At 54.6% G+C, this 17,975-nt stretch overlaps 1 protein-coding gene across 7 annotated transcripts in view; it reads left to right on the top strand.

The window, feature by feature from the left end:
• The first annotated feature begins 2,306 nt into the window (after positions 1–2,306).
• The window catches only part of TNRC18 (trinucleotide repeat containing 18), an 84,232-nt gene continuing 68,563 nt past the window's right edge, over positions 2,307–17,975 (top strand). For 4 of the 7 annotated variants that reach the window (XM_027526985.1, XM_027526984.1, XM_027526986.1 and 1 more), the window contains exon 1: positions 3,511–5,046. In XM_027526985.1, the coding sequence (XP_027382786.1) occupies positions 4,860–5,046 (187 nt within the window). In that variant the 5' untranslated portion in view covers positions 3,511–4,859. Of the gene's footprint in view, positions 2,706–3,510; positions 5,047–17,975 lie in introns of those variants that run through there. The other 3 variants (XM_027526987.1, XM_027526982.1, XM_027526983.1) reach the window with 2 other exon arrangements.

The following is a 17,975-nucleotide window of genomic DNA, read 5'->3' as shown; positions in this document are numbered from 1 at the left end:
TGGGGGTATTGGGATGGAGGATAAGTGTTTGGGGTCTGAACACTGAGCGATGGGGGCTCGGGAGTGGGAGGGTTTACTAGGAACCCACAAAGGCCTCTGGATAAGACTGGAGACACTCGGCGCCCACCCGGGCTGCGCCCCCACGCAGGGCCCCTTCCCCGGCTTTGGCTTCCAGCAGCCTCGCGCAGCTCAGCTGCATTTACTTTACTTCTGCAGTCACCCCCCTCCCCCAAGGCACACAACACAATACCTCCTTTCTCTAACCCCCCTCTCCTCTCGGTCTGTGCTCCCGGCCGTCCCGGGGCTGCAGTGGGAGCCTCCGGCCGCCCCGGCCGCCACTGAGACCTGCTTGCCCTGCTCCGCCACTCCTTCCCCTCGGCTCCCGCTATTTTCGAGGCTTTCTTTCCTTCTCTCCCCTCCTCCCCGCCCCCCCTCCCCCCAGCACGCAGAGCTCCAGCTTCCAAAAGAGGGCAGCCTAGAAACCAGCGCAGGAGGCTCCAGGAAGGGCAACTTGAAACTGCCCTCAAGAGGCTGAACTTTTTTTTTCCCCCCAAATTTATACTGGAATTAAATTAAGACACCCCCAGTTCGCTCTCCAAGCCTACCCCCTTCTTTTTCTAAAAGTGGAGTAAAGAAAATAGAACGAATGGGCGCGAACTAGCTCATTATCCCCCTCCTCCAGAAAAGTTGCCTTAAAAATGGATTGGGGGAAAAAAAAAAAACGAACGAACGATGCAAAAACGCTGAGTCCGCAGCGAGGGGCGAAAGAGCGGGCTTCTCTTGTTTTAATTAAAATCTAATCACCACGGTCGGTCTCTGAGGCAGGATCGGAAAGGATTTCTGCCCCTCCAAGCTTCCTTTCGAGGGTACGTAATGCCTAGCTGGGCACGGGTTCCTGCGGAGCTGCGGAGGGTGCGGGCGCCCAGGACGGCCCCTACGACCGCGTCCGCACTCCTCGCGCCCGCAGCCAAGTAGGTTGCCGCGGGCAGCTCCCGGCTACTCAACCCAGAAAGGATTTTGCTGAAAGCGCAAAATAAAAGTACAAAGTCTGGGGGATTGGGGCTCCCCTCCCCCTCCGGCCGCTGCGGCCAGCCAAGCACTTTTTGGGCTTGGCTGCTGCTTCCTCTGAGCTCAACAGATTTTTTTTTCCCGGTCTCGCCCTCCCTGGAGGGGGCGCGGCGGATGGAAGGCGAGAGAGGCCCCCAGCCAAGAGGTTTTTAATATTACACTTTAATAGGTTTCAGAAGGCCCCGTGGAGAAATGCTAATAGGCTGAAATGTCAGAATCGAGAGGGAGTCAGTTCGCGCTCAGCCGATCTAATCCTTTTTTCTGCTCTGATTTTTTTTTTTTTTGGTCGGGGGGAGAGAGAAAGGGAGGAGAGCGCCCACGCAAAGAGAGCCTTTGGGGAGGGGCGCGAGGCAAAGCGCCGCAATCCCGGCCGGGGCGAGCGGGGGGCGCGCCCTGGCCCGCGTTTCTATAGGAACCCCCTTTTAGAAGATTAGAAACTCACCCGCTGCCCGCCGCCGCGGCCTCTCCAAAATATTAATCAGTAACCATCTGACACCGCGTTTCAGGGAGGAACCCGCAGACCAGGGCTAGGAAAACGGCCTTCTCGCCAGCCCATCCCACCCAACCGCGCTGTTCGGGGAGAGGGAATGAATCGCTGCTTTGTTTTAAAGCGAGGTGGGGGGAGGAGGGAAAAAGCCGCCCTTGTCCGTTTTGGCGTCTTCCACCGCGCGTTCTAGAAGGCGCGCCTCGGGGGAGGTGGGGAGCCGGGGGGCCCCGGGCGCGGGGCGCAGCCCGCCGGGCCCCCGGCCCTTGCCGGCTCGCTCGGCTTGTCACCTCCTCCCGCGAGCAGGAAGCTGACAGGCGGCCCATTAAACCGCGCCTTGCAAAGCCCAGGATTGCGGCGACAACCATCTTCCTCTATTCTGATCACTCAGCCCAGACGCTGGGGGAGGGGGGAGGAAAAGGGAGGAGGAGGAAAGGGGGGGGTCCGAGCTGGTGGAGGGGGAGGGCTGCCTAGAAACGGCCCGGAAAAATTCTCACCACCAGTTTTGATCATTCAGCCCCGCTGAGGGGAGCCTGGAAACTGCTGGAGCCCCTAGGTCCGTAATTGGTTTTATAGGAATGGCCGAGGGCCAGGGTGTTTACATGCGCGTGATGGGCGGCGCGCGCGGCCAATGGATGGCGGCCGGGGGCCGGCCTGCGGGGAGGCGGGCACCCGGGAACAATGCGTGTTTCTTTGCCGGAGAGTGTTCCCCTCCCCCAGTCACCCCTCCCCCCCCCGCTGGTTTTTTTTTTTTTTTTTAGATCCAGCGAGAGGAACTTGAAAGGGGGGTTGTGTAATGTACCTTTTCCAATCCCGGGCTGTATATGGAGATTTGGGATTCTTTAAACCGGCGCTACCTGGATTTTATTAAAAAGCGGGGAGCTCGGCGGGAGGAAAGCTGGCTTTTCCGGGGGCTGCGGGAGCCCGGCCGCGGGAGGGCGGAGGAGTTGGCGCGCCGAGCGCTCGGCCCGGGGAGCGGTTTTCTACCAAAAAAAGGAAAGGCGGGCAAAAAGTGTGAGGCGGCTGCGGGTGGCGAAGGGGAGCTGCGGCCGCAGGATGGCGGGCAGCACGGGCGCCTAGCCGCGCCGGGAGCCGGGGCCGCCACCGGAGTCACCGTCGCCGGAGCCCGGATCTGGAAGCCCCGCCGCGCCAGGTACGCCGCCGGGCCGTCCGCCTGCCCCCTGGCCGGGCACGATGGTCTCCAAACTTCTCCAGATGGCCCCCACCCCACCTCTCCCTCGGGGTGCGCCGGGGATTCCCGCAGCTCTCCAGCTCTGGAGAACAGAATCGGGGGGAACCAGGGCTGGCATGGTGGGGCGCCCTGGGAGGGGTGGGGGCGAGTCCCTGAACCTTGGGCACCCGCCTGAGCCCCCAGCCTTGCTCTAGCCCGCCCAGCCCGGCCGAGGGGCGTCGGTTCTCTTCTCGGTTCCCGGCAGGCGGCGGGGGAGCCAGGGACGCCTAGACGTTTTCGATTATAGGCTGTTTTTAATTAAAAGCCGGAATTCAGCCATTTTAACTGCATTTAAGAGGGGGAGAAAAGTAGGGAGAACGCAGCAGAGCCCGCAGATGGCCGAACGAGCTTCTCTACCAGAGCAAGGGTGTTGCGGGGGGCTTCACCCCGACTTCCCCAAAGTGGGGCGCTGGGGTATGCCCCGAAGCGCTGGCTTTTAAACGAAAGCTACACAAAGAACATTTTTAAAAAATCACGGAAAGCTCATCGCCTCCTTAAGACATGTATCTTCGGATGTGGCGATCTTAGATTTTTTCCAAAGTAAACGCGGATCTGGTAACCAGAACCTGATGGGAGGCAGCGAGGGAGGGAGCGGGTGTTTGTAACCAAGACCGGGTTAAAATAAGCACCCTTAGCAAACTTGGGGAGGGAGTCTGGAGGACCCCTGGGTGGGGGTGGGGGTTGTGGCTGAGAGGGTCTGCAGGTCCGGGGCCTGGGAGGCAGCCTGTCGCGGGGCGCAGGGCGGTTAGCCGTGAGCCCGGTGGCTTTGGCGAGATCGGCGGCTCTAGGAGCGTCCCGGCCTCTTGCAATCAGGAATCCGAGCTGCCGCGGGCAGACGGAGGGCGAGGGCAGGGTTGACTCCCAGACCCCCCTCCCGCCCCCACGGGAATCGGCAAATCTTTTAAACAAACAGCTTTAAACTGGAACTACGCGGGGATTTGCCCAACGCTGGGGGAGGCGCCCCTCGGTCGGCCGGCGCCGCCAAGGTTTTCTTTGTAGGTTATTTTTGGGGTCGGGGGCAAGCTAGGGTAGGAGCGAGACCCCTGAGTGCCTCCCTTCCTCTCTGACGCCCCCCAAATCCCCCGCGCTAGGCCACGTCCTCGGGCCGCAAGATTCCCAGGCCAGGGCGTTGGAAAATGAAACCAAAGCTTGTTTTGAAGGATTCTTTCCAGTCCTCAGGCGAGAATGCCACGTCTCGGGTCCTCGGACTTAGACTGTACGACTCATAGTGGCCCGAGGCGGGTGGCGAGAGGGGGCGATGAATCTCTTTAAAAATGAGAAACCCACTTAGTACTCTCTGTCGTGAAAAAAACTAATTCCGCGGCTCGGGGCGAGCTTAGGGAAGCCAAACTCAGAAAAGGAAGACAAGGGCCCCCAAAGGTTAAATATTAAACTTTTCGGATCAGATAGTGACATAGTGTTTAGGGAGAGATTTCGCACCGCTCACGGGAAGGTTTCACGATTTGAAACCCTGGAGCATGTGACGCCCAGGAATCCAACACACTTCGGAGGTTTGTATTGAGGCGCTCCGGGCGCGGCCGAGGGGCCTTCCTCAGTTTCGGGAGCACCCGTGAGCAGCCGAAGCAGAGTCCGGGCTGGCCACTTTTTGAGCCGGGTGCGCAGGAGCCTGAAGCCGCCGAAGGGAGGAGCATGGAATTGAACTTTTTATGGAAAAGGGGTTCCTCCTGGTTTGATTTCTGGCCTCTTCGGCAGCCCCCGGTCCCGAACGGCAAGACGACTTTCTGAACTTTGTTTCTCTTTTCCCCCCTCCTTTTCTTTTCTCCTCCCTTCTGCTTCTAACGCGGCCCGTCTCCTCTCCCCGCCAAGACGCCTTGTGCGCCGCCTCGCGCCGCTCCGCCTGGCCGCCCGGAGGGGCCCCACCGCCGGCCGGCCGTGCGCCTCGGGCCGCGGGCCCGCAGCCGAGCGCAAGCCCCGCTGGCCGCCGCCGCCGCCATGCACGCCGCGGAGCCCCCGCCGCCAGAGGACTCTGGGACTACGCCGACGCCGAACTTTTAGGTCCCACTGAACGAGGCCCGCGGGCCGGGTGGGGGGCTGGCCGCGGCACTCCCGCGGAGGATGGATGGCCGAGACTTCGGGCCCCCGCGGTCCGTGCACGGCCCCCCGCCGCCGCTGCTGTCCGGCCTGGCCATGGACAGCCACCGCGTGGGCGCGGCCACGGCCGGACGCCTGCCCGCTTCAGGCTTGCCCGGCCCGCTGCCGCCCGGAAAGTACATGGCCGGCCTCAACCTGCACCCGCACCCGGGTAAGTGCCCTGCGCAGTGCCCGCCCCCTCTTGTCCCCTCGGGATCCTGCGGGGGAGGCCGGCCCCGGGGAAACTACCAGGTCTGTTCCCCCATCCCCGAGTTCGCACTGGGGATTCGGCCCCTCCTTCTCCCCCGACCGATATACTGGGTGCCCGCGAGGTACGGTCAGGCCCAGGGGGTCTCTCCGCGGGGGGCAGAGGCCAGTCTGGAAGCCCTGACGGACATGGGCGGTCCACTCTGTAGCCTTCCCCGGCGCGTCCGGCTCTCCCGAGGCGCTCCAGTCGGCAGAAATGGGAGCCACCAGGGGCGATTCCAAACCCGGGGCTCCTGCAGTTGGAGCCTGGGCTGGAGTTTTCAAAATCTGGGCGAGAAAAGAACAAACCCCGCTCCACACCCTTTGGAGACGTCTGCACCAGAGCTGCAATGCTTTTCTTGGCAAATGTCCTTTCAGGCGCCGGGCGTCCGGAGTCGGTCCTTAGCTTCTAGTCTCGTGTGGGGTCTCCAGCTAGTCCCGGCGCCTGGTGTGTGTGTGGGGGTGGGTGGTGGGCAAGAGAACAGAGACCCCCAACACTGGGAACTCGGCCTTCAGCGGGCGGCCGGCTGCCCTTGAGAAGACCCCACGTCCCCGGGGAACCGTGGCAGGACCCGTAGCCCGGGAGGAAGGCAGCACCACGGCCCTGGAGACCCCTTATTCTCCGGCAGCAAAGCCGGCGGGCCCCGCCGCAGGGATGCAGACACTGGGCGGCCGCCATCCCGAAGCTTGGGGACGGAAGCGGCGCGGGAGCCGATCGGCCGGGCACGATCCGCGGCGGGAACACCCTGAGTCTGACATGGAAGCGCGGGCGGAGAAAGCTCGCTGGATCCTGCCGTTTCCCCAGCGGAGCTGCCCAGGCTCGGTGGGGACCGCGCGGGAGAGGGGGAAGCCTGCCTGGGCCGCTGCGGTCTGGCGGGGGCACTCCCTGACACCGGGACCCCAGACCTGCCTTTAGCTGCTGCGGGAAACCCAGCCCCTGCTCTCCGGCTGCCTCCAGCCTCTGTGCCTGGCGTCCCACCTTCGGCTTTTAAATAAAAAAAAAGAACAACCCACCTCTCCCACCACCAAGTGTAGTCTAGGACTCTTGTGAGTTCTCCGGGACCCCCTGACGCTCCCTTGGCCTTGGGGTCTTGGAAGGAACACCTCCGGCTGCAGCCGCCGCCGTGGCCTTGCCCCACCGACCCTGCCCGCTTCGCTGCGCTCGCTTTTTTTTTTTTTTTTGCCTCTTTCTTTGATTTTTCTCTTGAAACTTTTCAGGAACCTGAGTTCCAGGGCTCGGCGGGACAAAGGGCCTTTGTGAGGCACCGGGCGGGGGAGGGGCGCGCGCGCAAAGATCCCTGTCTGCGGGGGGCGTGTGTGTGTTGGGGGGGGCAAAGAAACGGGTCGTGGCCTTGGGGCGCGCGTGTCCCCCAAGAGCTGCCACAATGAGGGCCAGGGTTTTCTCCCAAGTGCTGCACTGCGGACCAGGGAGGGGTGCCGGAGACCCTAGCCAGAGGAAGGACCGGGGCTATCCTTTTCACGCGCCCCCAGAAGCCGCGGTCATTTTTGTGTGTACGCTCCGGGAGTCTCTTGGCCCAGCTCGGGGAGGTGGCAGGGTGCTGCAATCAGACCTCGGGGTCTTTCTGACGGGCGGGGCCTTCCCTCGCTTTCCAAGAGGCTTGGGAAAGGGCGCCGCAAGCCTCTGGTCTCCTGTCTAGGCCTGGCCCGGCAGCCGCCAAGTCTTCTAACCAGAAGCCGGGGGAAAACAGCCGCTGCTCCAGGGGGCCCCTGCGTGCGCACACCAGGCCGGCGCGCTGAGCCCAGCAGCAGCCAGACCCGTTGGGTGCCCATTAGGTAGACGGGGAGACTGAGGCACGGGGCGAAGAGGCTTGGTGAAGGGGCAGGCAGGACGGGGAAGTCCAGCGGGAGGTGGCTGCAGAGGCCTGTGCCGGCGCCTTGTAAGTTAGGAGCGGCCTGAGTTCTGCGTGCTCGGCGGCTGAGGTCATGGAGGAAACAGAGCCGGGCTCGGGAAGCGCTACCCCGGCAGGGCGCGGAGGCCGCCGCTCAGGCCGGTGCAGCCGCGGAGGGAAGGCTGGCTGGCACTGGCTCTCGCTCCCTGCACCTTCTCAGTACGGTGGCCATACTGAGACCTAGGGACCCCAGAAACCTAGGGACCCCAGGCCAACGCCCAGAGCGAGCCCAGGGCTAATCCCATTAGCCAGGCGGTGGGGAGCGGCTCCCCATTCACTGTTTGGGGTGGGGCTGGATTACAAATTCCTTCACCGGAACGTCCCGCCCTTCTTGCGGGGTGCAGGTGCTAAATTTTCTCTTTCAACGGGCGCATCACCTTCTTGGCTGTCAGCTCTCTAAGTCTCGCCAGTGTTATCTGCCTCATCTTTATTTGTTTATTTTTGTACTGGGAAGCCTGGAGAGGCTCAGCTATTTGCCCGGGGTCACACAGCCAGAGAGGCCCAATTACCTCTGGACTCCAGTGTGGGCGGGAACTCCGGGTAGATCCAGCTTTCCAAGGCAAGAGGGAGCTGGCCCAGTGGGGAGAGCTCAGAGCTGTAAGGGCCCCCTGGCTGGGGAGGTGGTGGTGGCTGGGACCCCATTCAGGCAGGTAGTGACAGGGATTGTGGCGAGTGAGGGTCTTCAGGGAGGAGATGAGGTCTGGGCGGAGAGGGGTGACTCCTTGTTCTGCTCAGGAGGAGGTGAAATCAGGTATAGATGGGGCTTGGAATGAAGAGTCCCAGTTCTCTTCCCCATATGCTTGAGTATTGTGAGGTGTGTGAGCCCTGAAATGGTCACAGCAGTGGGTGAAATGGACAAGTAAGTGACAAGCACCTGGTCCGCCAGCCCCTCTGCTCTGGGTTTGGGAGGCCTGGATTCAGTCCTCCTCACCATTGCAATTAAAGAGCTGTTAGCAGGATTTTGTGTTTGGATGTTTATTCTCCCTGCCCCCGACACCCGGGCCTGGCCCCTGGAGGCTGTGTGAATGTAAAGGTAGGAATCCAGGATCAGGTCCCGCACTTTGGACTGACCGGTGGACAATAGCTGGCTGTGGGCCTTCTCCAGGGTCTGATCAGCTCTGTCTCTGGAATCCAGCCTGTCGGCCTACTGGGATTGATTTAAAAAGCTTAATCAGTGGGACTGGCTGGTGGAGTGATGCGATCCCCAAGATAAGGGAGATTTGCTAGGTGCATCCTCCTCTGGGCAGAGGCCCAAGGGAGGCCTGAGGGAGGTTCTAGAATCTGGAAGGGCCTCTGCAGCCCTCCCCTCCTGCTCTCTGAGCCTCCTGGTTCTTTAGCTCTCAACCCCACGCTTTCTTCTTTCCGCACTTGTTCATTTGTTCTGCAGAGGGATTTCCAAGGGCCTCCTGCGTGCCAGGCATTGCTCTAGCTCTGGGGCTCCGTGGTGACCAAACACAGAAGTCTTTGCTGTCACTGGATCTCCCGTCTTAGTGTGCAGGGAGTGTGCCAGGCAGTAAACATAAGTCCAGCAAGGAAGTCATTTTAATGAGAGATAGAGGCTGTGAAGGAAGGGAAATGCCGAGGGTCTCTATTTGGCCAAGTGGTGACTGGCTGGAGCCCTGAGAATAGCCGGAGCTTGGTGGGGTGGGGAGGGGGGATGAGAGGAGGGGAAGGGGAGTAGATGGGACCCTGCAGGTCCCTGAAGGCCAGTAATGAGGTCTTGGAATTTCAAACTGTGAGGAGTGAGAAGGCAGTGGAGGGTTTTAAATGGAGGGAGTGACTCAAATTGAGGGACATTTTATGGAACCAGTCTGGACTCTTAAACAAAACATGTCGTGGAAGGCAAGATGAAGGCTAAGGACTGTTCCTGGTTAGAGGAGACGAAAAAACAGACAGCAGGAGGCCCTGTGTGGCCCTCAATTGGATCTTGGATCCGGGAAGAAATTGCTCTAAAGGACATCACTGGGGCAATTGACGAAATTGGAATATGAACTGTAGATTAGCCGATAGCACCCAGTCAGGATCACGTTTCATGAAGTCGTACTGTGATTATGTAAGAGCAGCCTTGCTCTTCGGACGAGAGACTTTCAGGGGCAGGGGGTGTGAGGGCTGCAGCTTAGGCTCAGGAATGGCTCAGGAAGAGGAAAAAAAAACCCATCTAAAATGTTCAGATGTGGCAGACAATGATAAGTCAGATGACTTCAGATAACACGTCGGGTGAGAAAGCGGTTCACAGTTGCTGAACCTCAGGGAGGTCATAGGGCAGTTGGACTGTTTGTTCGATGTACTAGTTCAGACTTTCCTTTGAAATTATTTCCAGGGAGGTGTTTAACAAAGTTAGTCTGGATTGCTGGAGGCTGGTAGACGGGAGAGAAGCTGGGGACTTGTCAGTGATGAGGAGGCTATCAGGATGATGTTGGAGACCCGGGAGGGGAGCTGGAGGGGAAGGCTGGGGTGTGGTTCCTTGGGAGGGTGGGGCCTTGGAGATAGATGTGGAGGGGCTGATAAGGAGGACAACAGGCGGGGTTTTTGGTTGGTGCTGCTTTTGCAGGAATGGGGAGGAGCGGATTTGAGGAGATGGTGGTGATGGAGCCTTCTTGATTTGAACGTGGCCAGCTCGGGGCATGCTTGGTTCCTGGCGTGGACCAGTCTGATCTTAGTGACCTGCCACCAGGTCCCTTAAGCCCTCTCTTTGGTCACATGGGGTCCTGTCATGAACCTCCCCTGTCCTTCACTTCCCAGCCCAACTTTGGAGGGCATAGGCCTTAGGCCTGCCCAGGGGCTTCGGGGAAGGGGGACCCTAACAGGGCCCCCCCAGGGCTAGGGTCCTTGTTGCACCAGCTGCCCGCAGAGGCCTGGCATTTAACTTTGGAGGACGTCAAGGCCATTTAGTGGGGATCATAAAAGCTCACTGCCTCTGCAGGCTGCAAATGTATTTACCGCCTGCATCCCAGGTAACGAAGAGATGGACCCTCAGCCCAGAGTGAAAAACCTGCTTTGCACACTTGTCATGAATAATTGTGTATGGGCTGGGTCTCCATACACCAGCTGGGGCTCTGTCTGCAATCTCCAGATAACTGCTGAAGGCTGGAGGGCCTAGGACTGAGGTTGGATTGCTGGAGTTTCGATGTTTTCCTCCTCGCCTTGCTGGGTGATGACTCTACACCTCGGTTTTCTTATCTATGAAATGGGTTCATTTAGTGGCCCTGAAGTGCCTAGCACACAAATAGCCCTCTGCAGAAGTGGCAGTAGAAGTGATTGCTGCAGTTAAAATATGTCATTCACCGTGAATCCCTGGCTCTAGTCTGGTCCTCTCCGAGGGCCTCTAGGGTGCTGTTGGCCCCTCTGGATGGTCCATAGGCTCCTTAGACTCCAGGGTCCCATCTGGAACCCATCATTTTTATTATTCTCATTTTTGGGTGTAGTGAACATTCTGTAAAACGCTTCAGTCTCGAATGTTCAGTAGTTGCCCTTTCACAAATCCTACAAATGGGTGTGTAGAACACACCACGTCACCACCAGCCAGCACAAGGTCATGACATTTCCTATATCCAGAGGGTTCCCTCTGCGCTCTTCCGGTCACTACCCACCCCCACCCCCAGGCTCATTTCTGTACCTTGGTTTTGCCTGTGTTTGAACTTTCTGTAAATGAAATCGTGCGACCTGTCCTTCTTGATCTCTGGCTGTTTTCACTCACACTGGGTGTGTAAGATTCGCCCATATCTGCAGCGTGAGGCAGTCATCGATTTCTGGTTGTTATATAGTATTCCACTACGTGAATACAGCCAAGCTCACTCGGTCCTTCATTGATGGACATTTAGTTTCTTTGCAGGATTTACTATGAATAGTGCTGGTATGAGCGTGGCCTTTTAGCCCATACAGGTGCACATTTCTTTGGAGAGAGAGAGAGAGAGAGAGAGAGATATAGTATCTAGAACTGGAATTGGTGAGTCAGAGTGTGTAGCTTCAGCTTTTGTATCGGTGGGCTTTCCAGTGGTTGCACCGTTGTACAATCCATTCCCTGTCTTCCCAGCCCGTGAAATTGTCAGTTGCTTTAAATTCTATTCATTCTGGTGAATCAGTAGTAGTATCTTGTGCATGTATCTTAAATTGTTCTTTTTTTTTTTTCCTGTATTTGTATTGAGGAATACTTTGCATCCTATAAAATTCACCCAGTAAGAAGCATATGCTTCTGCATTATGCTCGGTATACACTTTAGAGTAAAGTTAGGTATCATTTTAAAAGTCAGATGGGGGGACTTCCGTGGTGGTCCAGCGGCTAAGACTTTGTGCTCCCCATGCAGGGGGCCGGGGTTTGATCCCTGTTCAGGGAACTAAGATCCTGTGTTGCGCAACTAGGAATTGGCATGACGAAACTAGAAAGATCCCTCATGCCCCAGAGAAGAGCGAAGATCCTGAGAGCTGCAGCTAAGACCTGGTGCAGCCAAATAAATAAATATTAAAAAAAAAAAAAAGTCATATAGTGCTGTTAGGATTATAAAGAGAACCAGCAATCTCTTGTCTCCTGTCTCTCCGTTCCTGGTGCCCCTTTTAATTCTCTTGGCTGTTTCTTTTGGCCTTTTCATCCATATTTCTGTGTAATAACCTGCTTCTACTGCCGGTTACTTTTTAGAGTTTGAGATTCTTTACTGACTTCTATGGAAGATGAGGATTTTGCATAGACTGTCTAAAGTTTCTTTTCAGACTCCCATTTATTAATATTGGCATGAGACCAAAGTCAAGTTTCTTTGCCTCTCCTGCCTTGGTTTTCTCATCTGTGAAATGAGGATAATAATAGTATCTGCATCATGAATCGTTAATACCTGTAAAGCATTAGAACAGTATCTGGGAAATAATAAGCACTTAGTAAATGTTTATTGTTTTGTTGCTGCATCCTCTCCCCTGCCTCCATTTCCACTTCCTTTCTCCTTCCAATATTTGTGAAATACAATTTTGTTTAAACCAGTGTTATTATTCGGAGAAGGCAATGGCACCCCACTCCAGTACTCCTGCCTGGAAAATCCCATGGACGGAGGAGCCTGGTAGGCTGCAGTCCAAGGGGTCGCTAGGACTTGGACATGACTGAGCGACTTCACTTTCACTTTTCACTTTCATGCATTGGAGGAGGAAAAGGCAACCCACTCCAGTATTCTGCCTGGAGAATCCCAGGGATGGGGGAGCCTAGTGGGCTGCCGTCTGGTCGCACAGAGTCGGACACGACTGAAGCGACTTAGCAGCAGCAGCAGCAGTGTTATTATTACGGCTTTGGGTTTGTAAATATTGTTGATATTTGAGTCAAGCGGTATAATAAAATTCATTTCTTTATTTCCTTGAGTTATTAATTGCATCTGCCCCCCCCCACCTCATTTGCAAGGATTTCTTAGAATCTCTGTCTTCTCATTTCTTGGTGTACTTTTCATTTGGTTAAATCTGTTGGATGAACTGCCTCTTTCTTTTCATGGGGATTTCCTTTCTGCACTTTTTCTTCCTGCTCTAGTCTGGTTTGCCTGGTGCTTAGGTCTGTTCAAACTCATTGTTCTTTTGTGCTGTGTTGCATCTCCTGCTTCCTGATTTTCATCCCTCCCTTTTTTCTGCTTTACTTCCTTGTTTTGCTGGAGCGTATCTTGCAGTAGCATTCTATGAAAGGGTACACGGAACGCACATTTTATTGAGGCCTCATATACCTGAAAATGCCTTTACTCTACCTTCACACTTGACTGGCAGTTTGGAAATGATTTGAAGGAATTACAATGCCACCTCCTAAATTCCAGTGCAGCTTTTTGAGGGTGTGATGTTATTTTGATTCTTGTCCTTTGTATGTGAACTTTCAGTCTTCCCTTTTACAAGTACTTAACCTCTTCTAGAACCACAGAATAGTCAAGCACACGGGCTCCAGACTTCCCTGGTGGCCCACTGGTTAACACGCTGAGCTCCCAATGCAGGGGGTCTGGGTTTGATCCCCGGTCAGGGGACTAGATCCTGCATGGCACAATGAAGATAGACGATTCTGGTAACTAAGTCCCGGAACAGCCACAGAAATAAATATTTTAGAAAGCGTACATCTTTAAAAAAAAAAACAAAAAGGAAGCAATGCTAACAAGCTGATGGACTGGGATCCAAGTGTGGGACTTGTTGACCTTTGTGGAACTTTCTGATGGAGTCTTCGGGTCTTCCTTGCTGTCTTTCTCAGTCTCCCAGGCAGGAGTCCTAACTGGTTGCAGGGAATTTAACCCTGGCCGCCCCCTTCCAAGAACTGAGTGTACATTTCAAGGGTGAAGAGTTGTACTCTGGTTGCATTTGCGTTTTGGTCCCCACACCAGCCCTGAGAATCTAGCCAAGCCCCTCAAGCGCTCCCTAGTGATCAACACGTTCCCTTTTTAAACCGTGTTAGTGTTATTTTTGTGACCTTCCAGCATCCGGGAGGGGATATTTTTTTTTTTTTTTTGGTGGTGGGAGCGCTGTTCTGTGCAGCTTGAGGGATCTCGGTTCCCCAACCTGATACTGAATCCCTGCCTACTGCTGGAGAAGCGCGGGAGTCCTAACCACTTGACGGCCAGGGAAGAGCCTGGGACAGAATTTGTCCTGCTCGGTCTTTGTGGGAGCCACCCCCCTGTCCTGGGGTCCCTCTCTTTCTCCGCCTTCCCCGCTGGGACAGACGCCCCCACGGTTCCTAGAACGCCCTCCCTCTATTCCTGCCTCTACTTCCTCTTGGCTGGGACCCCCGTTGGCGGGGGAAGAGAAATCAATGGGGAAATCCTCTGTAATTGCTTTCGAATTGGGAACGTCTGGAGCCCTGGGGCGAGGCTGGGGTGGATGCATTTGCATATCATTGGCCGGGCTGAGGCCTTGACCACTCCGGGCTGCCTGGGGATTCCCTTTATTTAGATTTGGGCCTCTACTTTTGGCGTCTGCTGGGACCTAGGCAAAGGCCTAGCCTCCGGGGGTAGGGGGCAGGTCCTGGGCTGGGGGAGGGGCTGGGGTTACACCCAGATCACCCTTCTCTTGCTGGGGAGGGGCTGGGAGGTCTAGAGTGACTAAAAGGTGCCCGTCGGGATCTGACCGTCAGGGGGTCGTGGCGGGCTCCAGCTGGAGAGGAGGGAGCTGGATGAATAAAGCCCCTCCTGCCTCCCTCAGGCCAGCCCTCAGGCCCAGCCAGACCGCTCCCCACCTAGAGGGGGCGGGGCAGGTTGATCTCGTGGCTTCTGAGCCTCTGCTTAGGTTAGAGGAGAAACACGATTCTCAGCCGGTTACTGTAGGGATGGGAGCCTGGGGACGTCGATCGTGGCCACAGGTCCTGTGGGCCAGTCACAGGGGCGAGAATGTGCAAGGTAAGCCCCCCTCCCCACCCCTCCGCTCGCTCTGACCCTAGCCTTGCTGGTCTGTCTGGGGTCACCTTCCTCCAGGAAAGGGGAATGACGCCAAATAGAGGAGACAGGCATGGCCCCAGTCACAGATTCCTTCCTTTCTTGCCTGCCCTTCAGTTCGCTTTATTTTTAATTTCATGTTTTAAAGGGGAGAGCTTTGCATGATTATTACTAACACACTGTACAACTTGCGGGATCTGTGTCCCGACCGGGGATTGAACCCAGGCCGTGGCAGTGAACGCCTGGAGCCACTAGTCCACAGGGGACTCCCCGTTTTACTTTGGAGGAAAGTTCGGTTCAGAGAGGTTGTGTCCCCTCCCCAAGGTCACACAGCTGGGAAATATGGGATCTGGGGGCCAGACCTGAGCTCTCTGGCCAGAGAGCCAGGGGCTTAGCAGAGGTAGCAGGTATGAAAAAATTTTTTCTTTCACTTCTCCTTTTCCTTTTGGGGCTCATTTTTATTTATATATTTGTTTTGGATTTTGCAAGTTCTGTCCATGTCAGAGTTCCATGGAAATTACTCAGAGTGTAACATCTTTGCACACTTGTGTTCAGATCTGCCCTCTGCCCTCCATTTTTTAAAGGATATTTTTCTATTGGGGCTTAAGGGACACAGAAATCGGCGGAGATCATAAACGTCCAGTTCAGTTAGTTTTTTCACTGATGGAACCAGGTTAAGGAAGAAACCCAGGCGTCCAGCCCCGTCACCCTGTCCCAAGGTGACCCGTACTGTGACTGAGACCTTCAGCTCTCCGAGTTGTGTCTCGGCGCCCTTCACGTTTGTGGAAGCATGTAGTGTGTTCCCGTCTGTGTGAGGTCGTGAGCTTTATCCTGCCCTGGTCACTCTAGTGCCTTCTCTCTGAACGGGTTCCCTCCTATGACATTGTCACAGTTTATCCAGCTCATCGTTGGAATTTGAGTTATTTCCCAGTTTTGGTGATTACTAGTGGGGAAGATCTCTGAATTCCAACTTGCAATCTTTTCTCCGCATACCCGCGAGGGCGTTACTGGGTCAGAAAGGTGTCTAGAGTCTGCCAAACTGTTTGAGAATGGTTGTACTAATAATTTATGTCCTCTCTGGTTGTGTATTTTTAATATTGTCTGTCCATTTTAACTTTTCTGACATGTTAACTCTTCCGGTGGGTGTGTAGAAGTTTTCATTCACACTTCCTCCATGGTTTAAGAGGCTGAGAAGTTATTGGTAACTTTGATGTCCTTATTTGCCATCCTCTTGTTGAATCTTGCCAGTTTTTACATTGAGTTGTCTGTCTTTTGCTTATTGATTTGCAGGTGCTCTTTATATATACAAGCCCTTTCTTGGGAGCACAGGTCTTTTTTTTTTTTTAATGTGGACAATTTTTAAAGTCTTTATGGAATTTGTTATAATAATTCATTCTGTTTTATGTCCTGGTTTTTTGGCCAAGACGCATGAGGGATCTTAGTTCCCCAACCAGGGATCGAACCTGCACCCACTGTATTGGAGGTGAGGTCTTGACCACTGGACAACAGGGGAAATCCTAGGACACAGGTCTTTTTCCACGAGGTGGTTCACGTTTTCATTCATCCAATAGTGTGATGTGACGAATAGATGTTCCTAATTTTCATATACTTCAGTATATTGGTCTTATCTTCATGGTCTGTGCTTTCTATGGGGTCTTTAAGAAATCCTTGGTTGGCCTTGATCCACTAAGGAGTTTTCCCATGTTTTCTTCTGGAAGCTTGTGCCCTTCCTATGTGGATCTGCAGTGCTCCTGGAGTGGATTTTTATGTATGGTGTGAAGGAGGGGTCCGGACTCATGGCTTTTCCCAGATGGGTGGCCGAGGGGCCCAGCAGTGTTTATTGAAAAGACCATCTTTCTCCACCTCGTGGGCCTGTTTCCTGTCGCCCTGGTCCTGTTTGTCCCTACCCACATGCCCACGGCACACCGGCTGCATTGTTGGCATCTGATAACCTAACTCTCCATGGGGTCGCAGAGTTGGACATGACTGGACGAATGAAAAACGAAAACCGAAGTCTTCCACCGTTTTCTTCATCTGATAGGCAGCGTTGCCTTGGCTTTTCTTGACTGTGTGTTTCTGTATCACTTTCTCTTTTAACTAGTAAAACACATACAACATACGCCTAGCCTTCTAGCCATCTTCACGTGGACAGTTCGGTGGCGTTAAGTGCTTTCACACTGTTGCGTGACCATCACCCCATGCATCTCTAGGACATTCTCGTGCCAAACGGAAACTCCCCCTTAAACACTAACTCCCAGCCCCCCTCCCCCAGCGCCTGGCACCCCCCCTTCGACTTCCTGACTCTGTGGATTTGACTCCTCCTGGGATCTCCTAGAAGTGCAATCATTGTAACAATATTTGCTCTTCCATGCCTGACTTATTTCGCTTAGCATCCTGTCTTCAGGGTTCATCCAAGTTGTGTCAGGTGTCAGAATTTCCCTTGTTTTTAAGGCTGAATAAAGATAGACCACATTTTTAACATTAAAAAAATTTTTAATCTGATAGACCTTTGAGTTGCTTCCACCTTTTGGCTGTTGTGAATAATGTTCCTATAAAACATGGGTACGCAGGAATCTGTACAAATTTTCAGCCTGCTTTTAATTTCTATGTCACTTTAGAGACAGGTGTTCAGTTTCCATCCTTCCCCACCCAGCACACCCCTCTTCCCCCCTGAGATTCGGATCGGGATTGCTTTACATCTCTGGGTCAATTTGGCTGCGGTGGGCATTCTCAGGAGGGACCCCCGGAAACGGGTCCAGGCTTTTGATAATCTGCTGATTTATTTCCAAAAGCTGAAGATGTTGGCTCCCTCCTTACTCCCCCTGGGTTGCTCCCCTCCACCCTCACCCTCCCCACAACTGAACCACAAATATGCTGATTTGGTAGATAAATATGATGTCATCCTGTCTCAATAGCGATACTTTTACCTGAATTTACTGTTCTTCATCTGTGAGTTGCTCGGGATTCTTACTGAATGATAAGGCTCTTTCTTTATAACACAGAGCATTAACCCTTTCTCCCGCCTACATATTCCAGAAGTCTCTTGGGGTGAATGGGAGTCTGAAGGTCATTTTATCCAGAGGGTCCTCGAACTATTTTCCGCCGCTGTCATAGAAACGGTTAAGTCACATGTCCATGCTCTGGGCTAGAATGGACTCTTTTTTTTCAGGTGATAACCTTGATCGGATTGTGCTCATAAGATGTTCTGATAGCCTTTGGTGACATCTTTAAGGGATGTAGTTTCCTTTGCGAGGCCAAAACCTTCTAAGATAGGAAGGGGGAAGAAAAACATGTTTGTTCTGTGTTTGGTTGGGGAGGGTTCTCTTGAGTAAAAAGATGAAAACAGGGTCTTGAGTCTGGGTGGTGTGGCTGAGTGGAAAAGTGTAGATTTCGGGGGACAGAGCCTACTTCTTCCTCTATGAAAGGGATAAGAACCCTCCCCACCCCCCAGAGTTCATGGTAGGGTTGGGGGGGGGTGGCTTACGGACAGAATGAAATGAAGGGTGGAAACTGTCCTCTGGCTGTAAAGTGGGACCCGAGAAAGTCTCCTCTTCGTCCTTCATTCAGTCCTAGCTTATCATG

This window comes from Bos indicus x Bos taurus, chromosome 25 (genome assembly GCF_003369695.1).
Source record: "Bos indicus x Bos taurus breed Angus x Brahman F1 hybrid chromosome 25, Bos_hybrid_MaternalHap_v2.0, whole genome shotgun sequence".
NCBI lineage: Eukaryota > Metazoa > Chordata > Mammalia > Artiodactyla > Bovidae > Bos > Bos indicus x Bos taurus.
The sequence above is the reverse complement of the archived record's forward strand: the minus strand, read 5'-3'. Positions and strand labels throughout refer to the sequence as shown.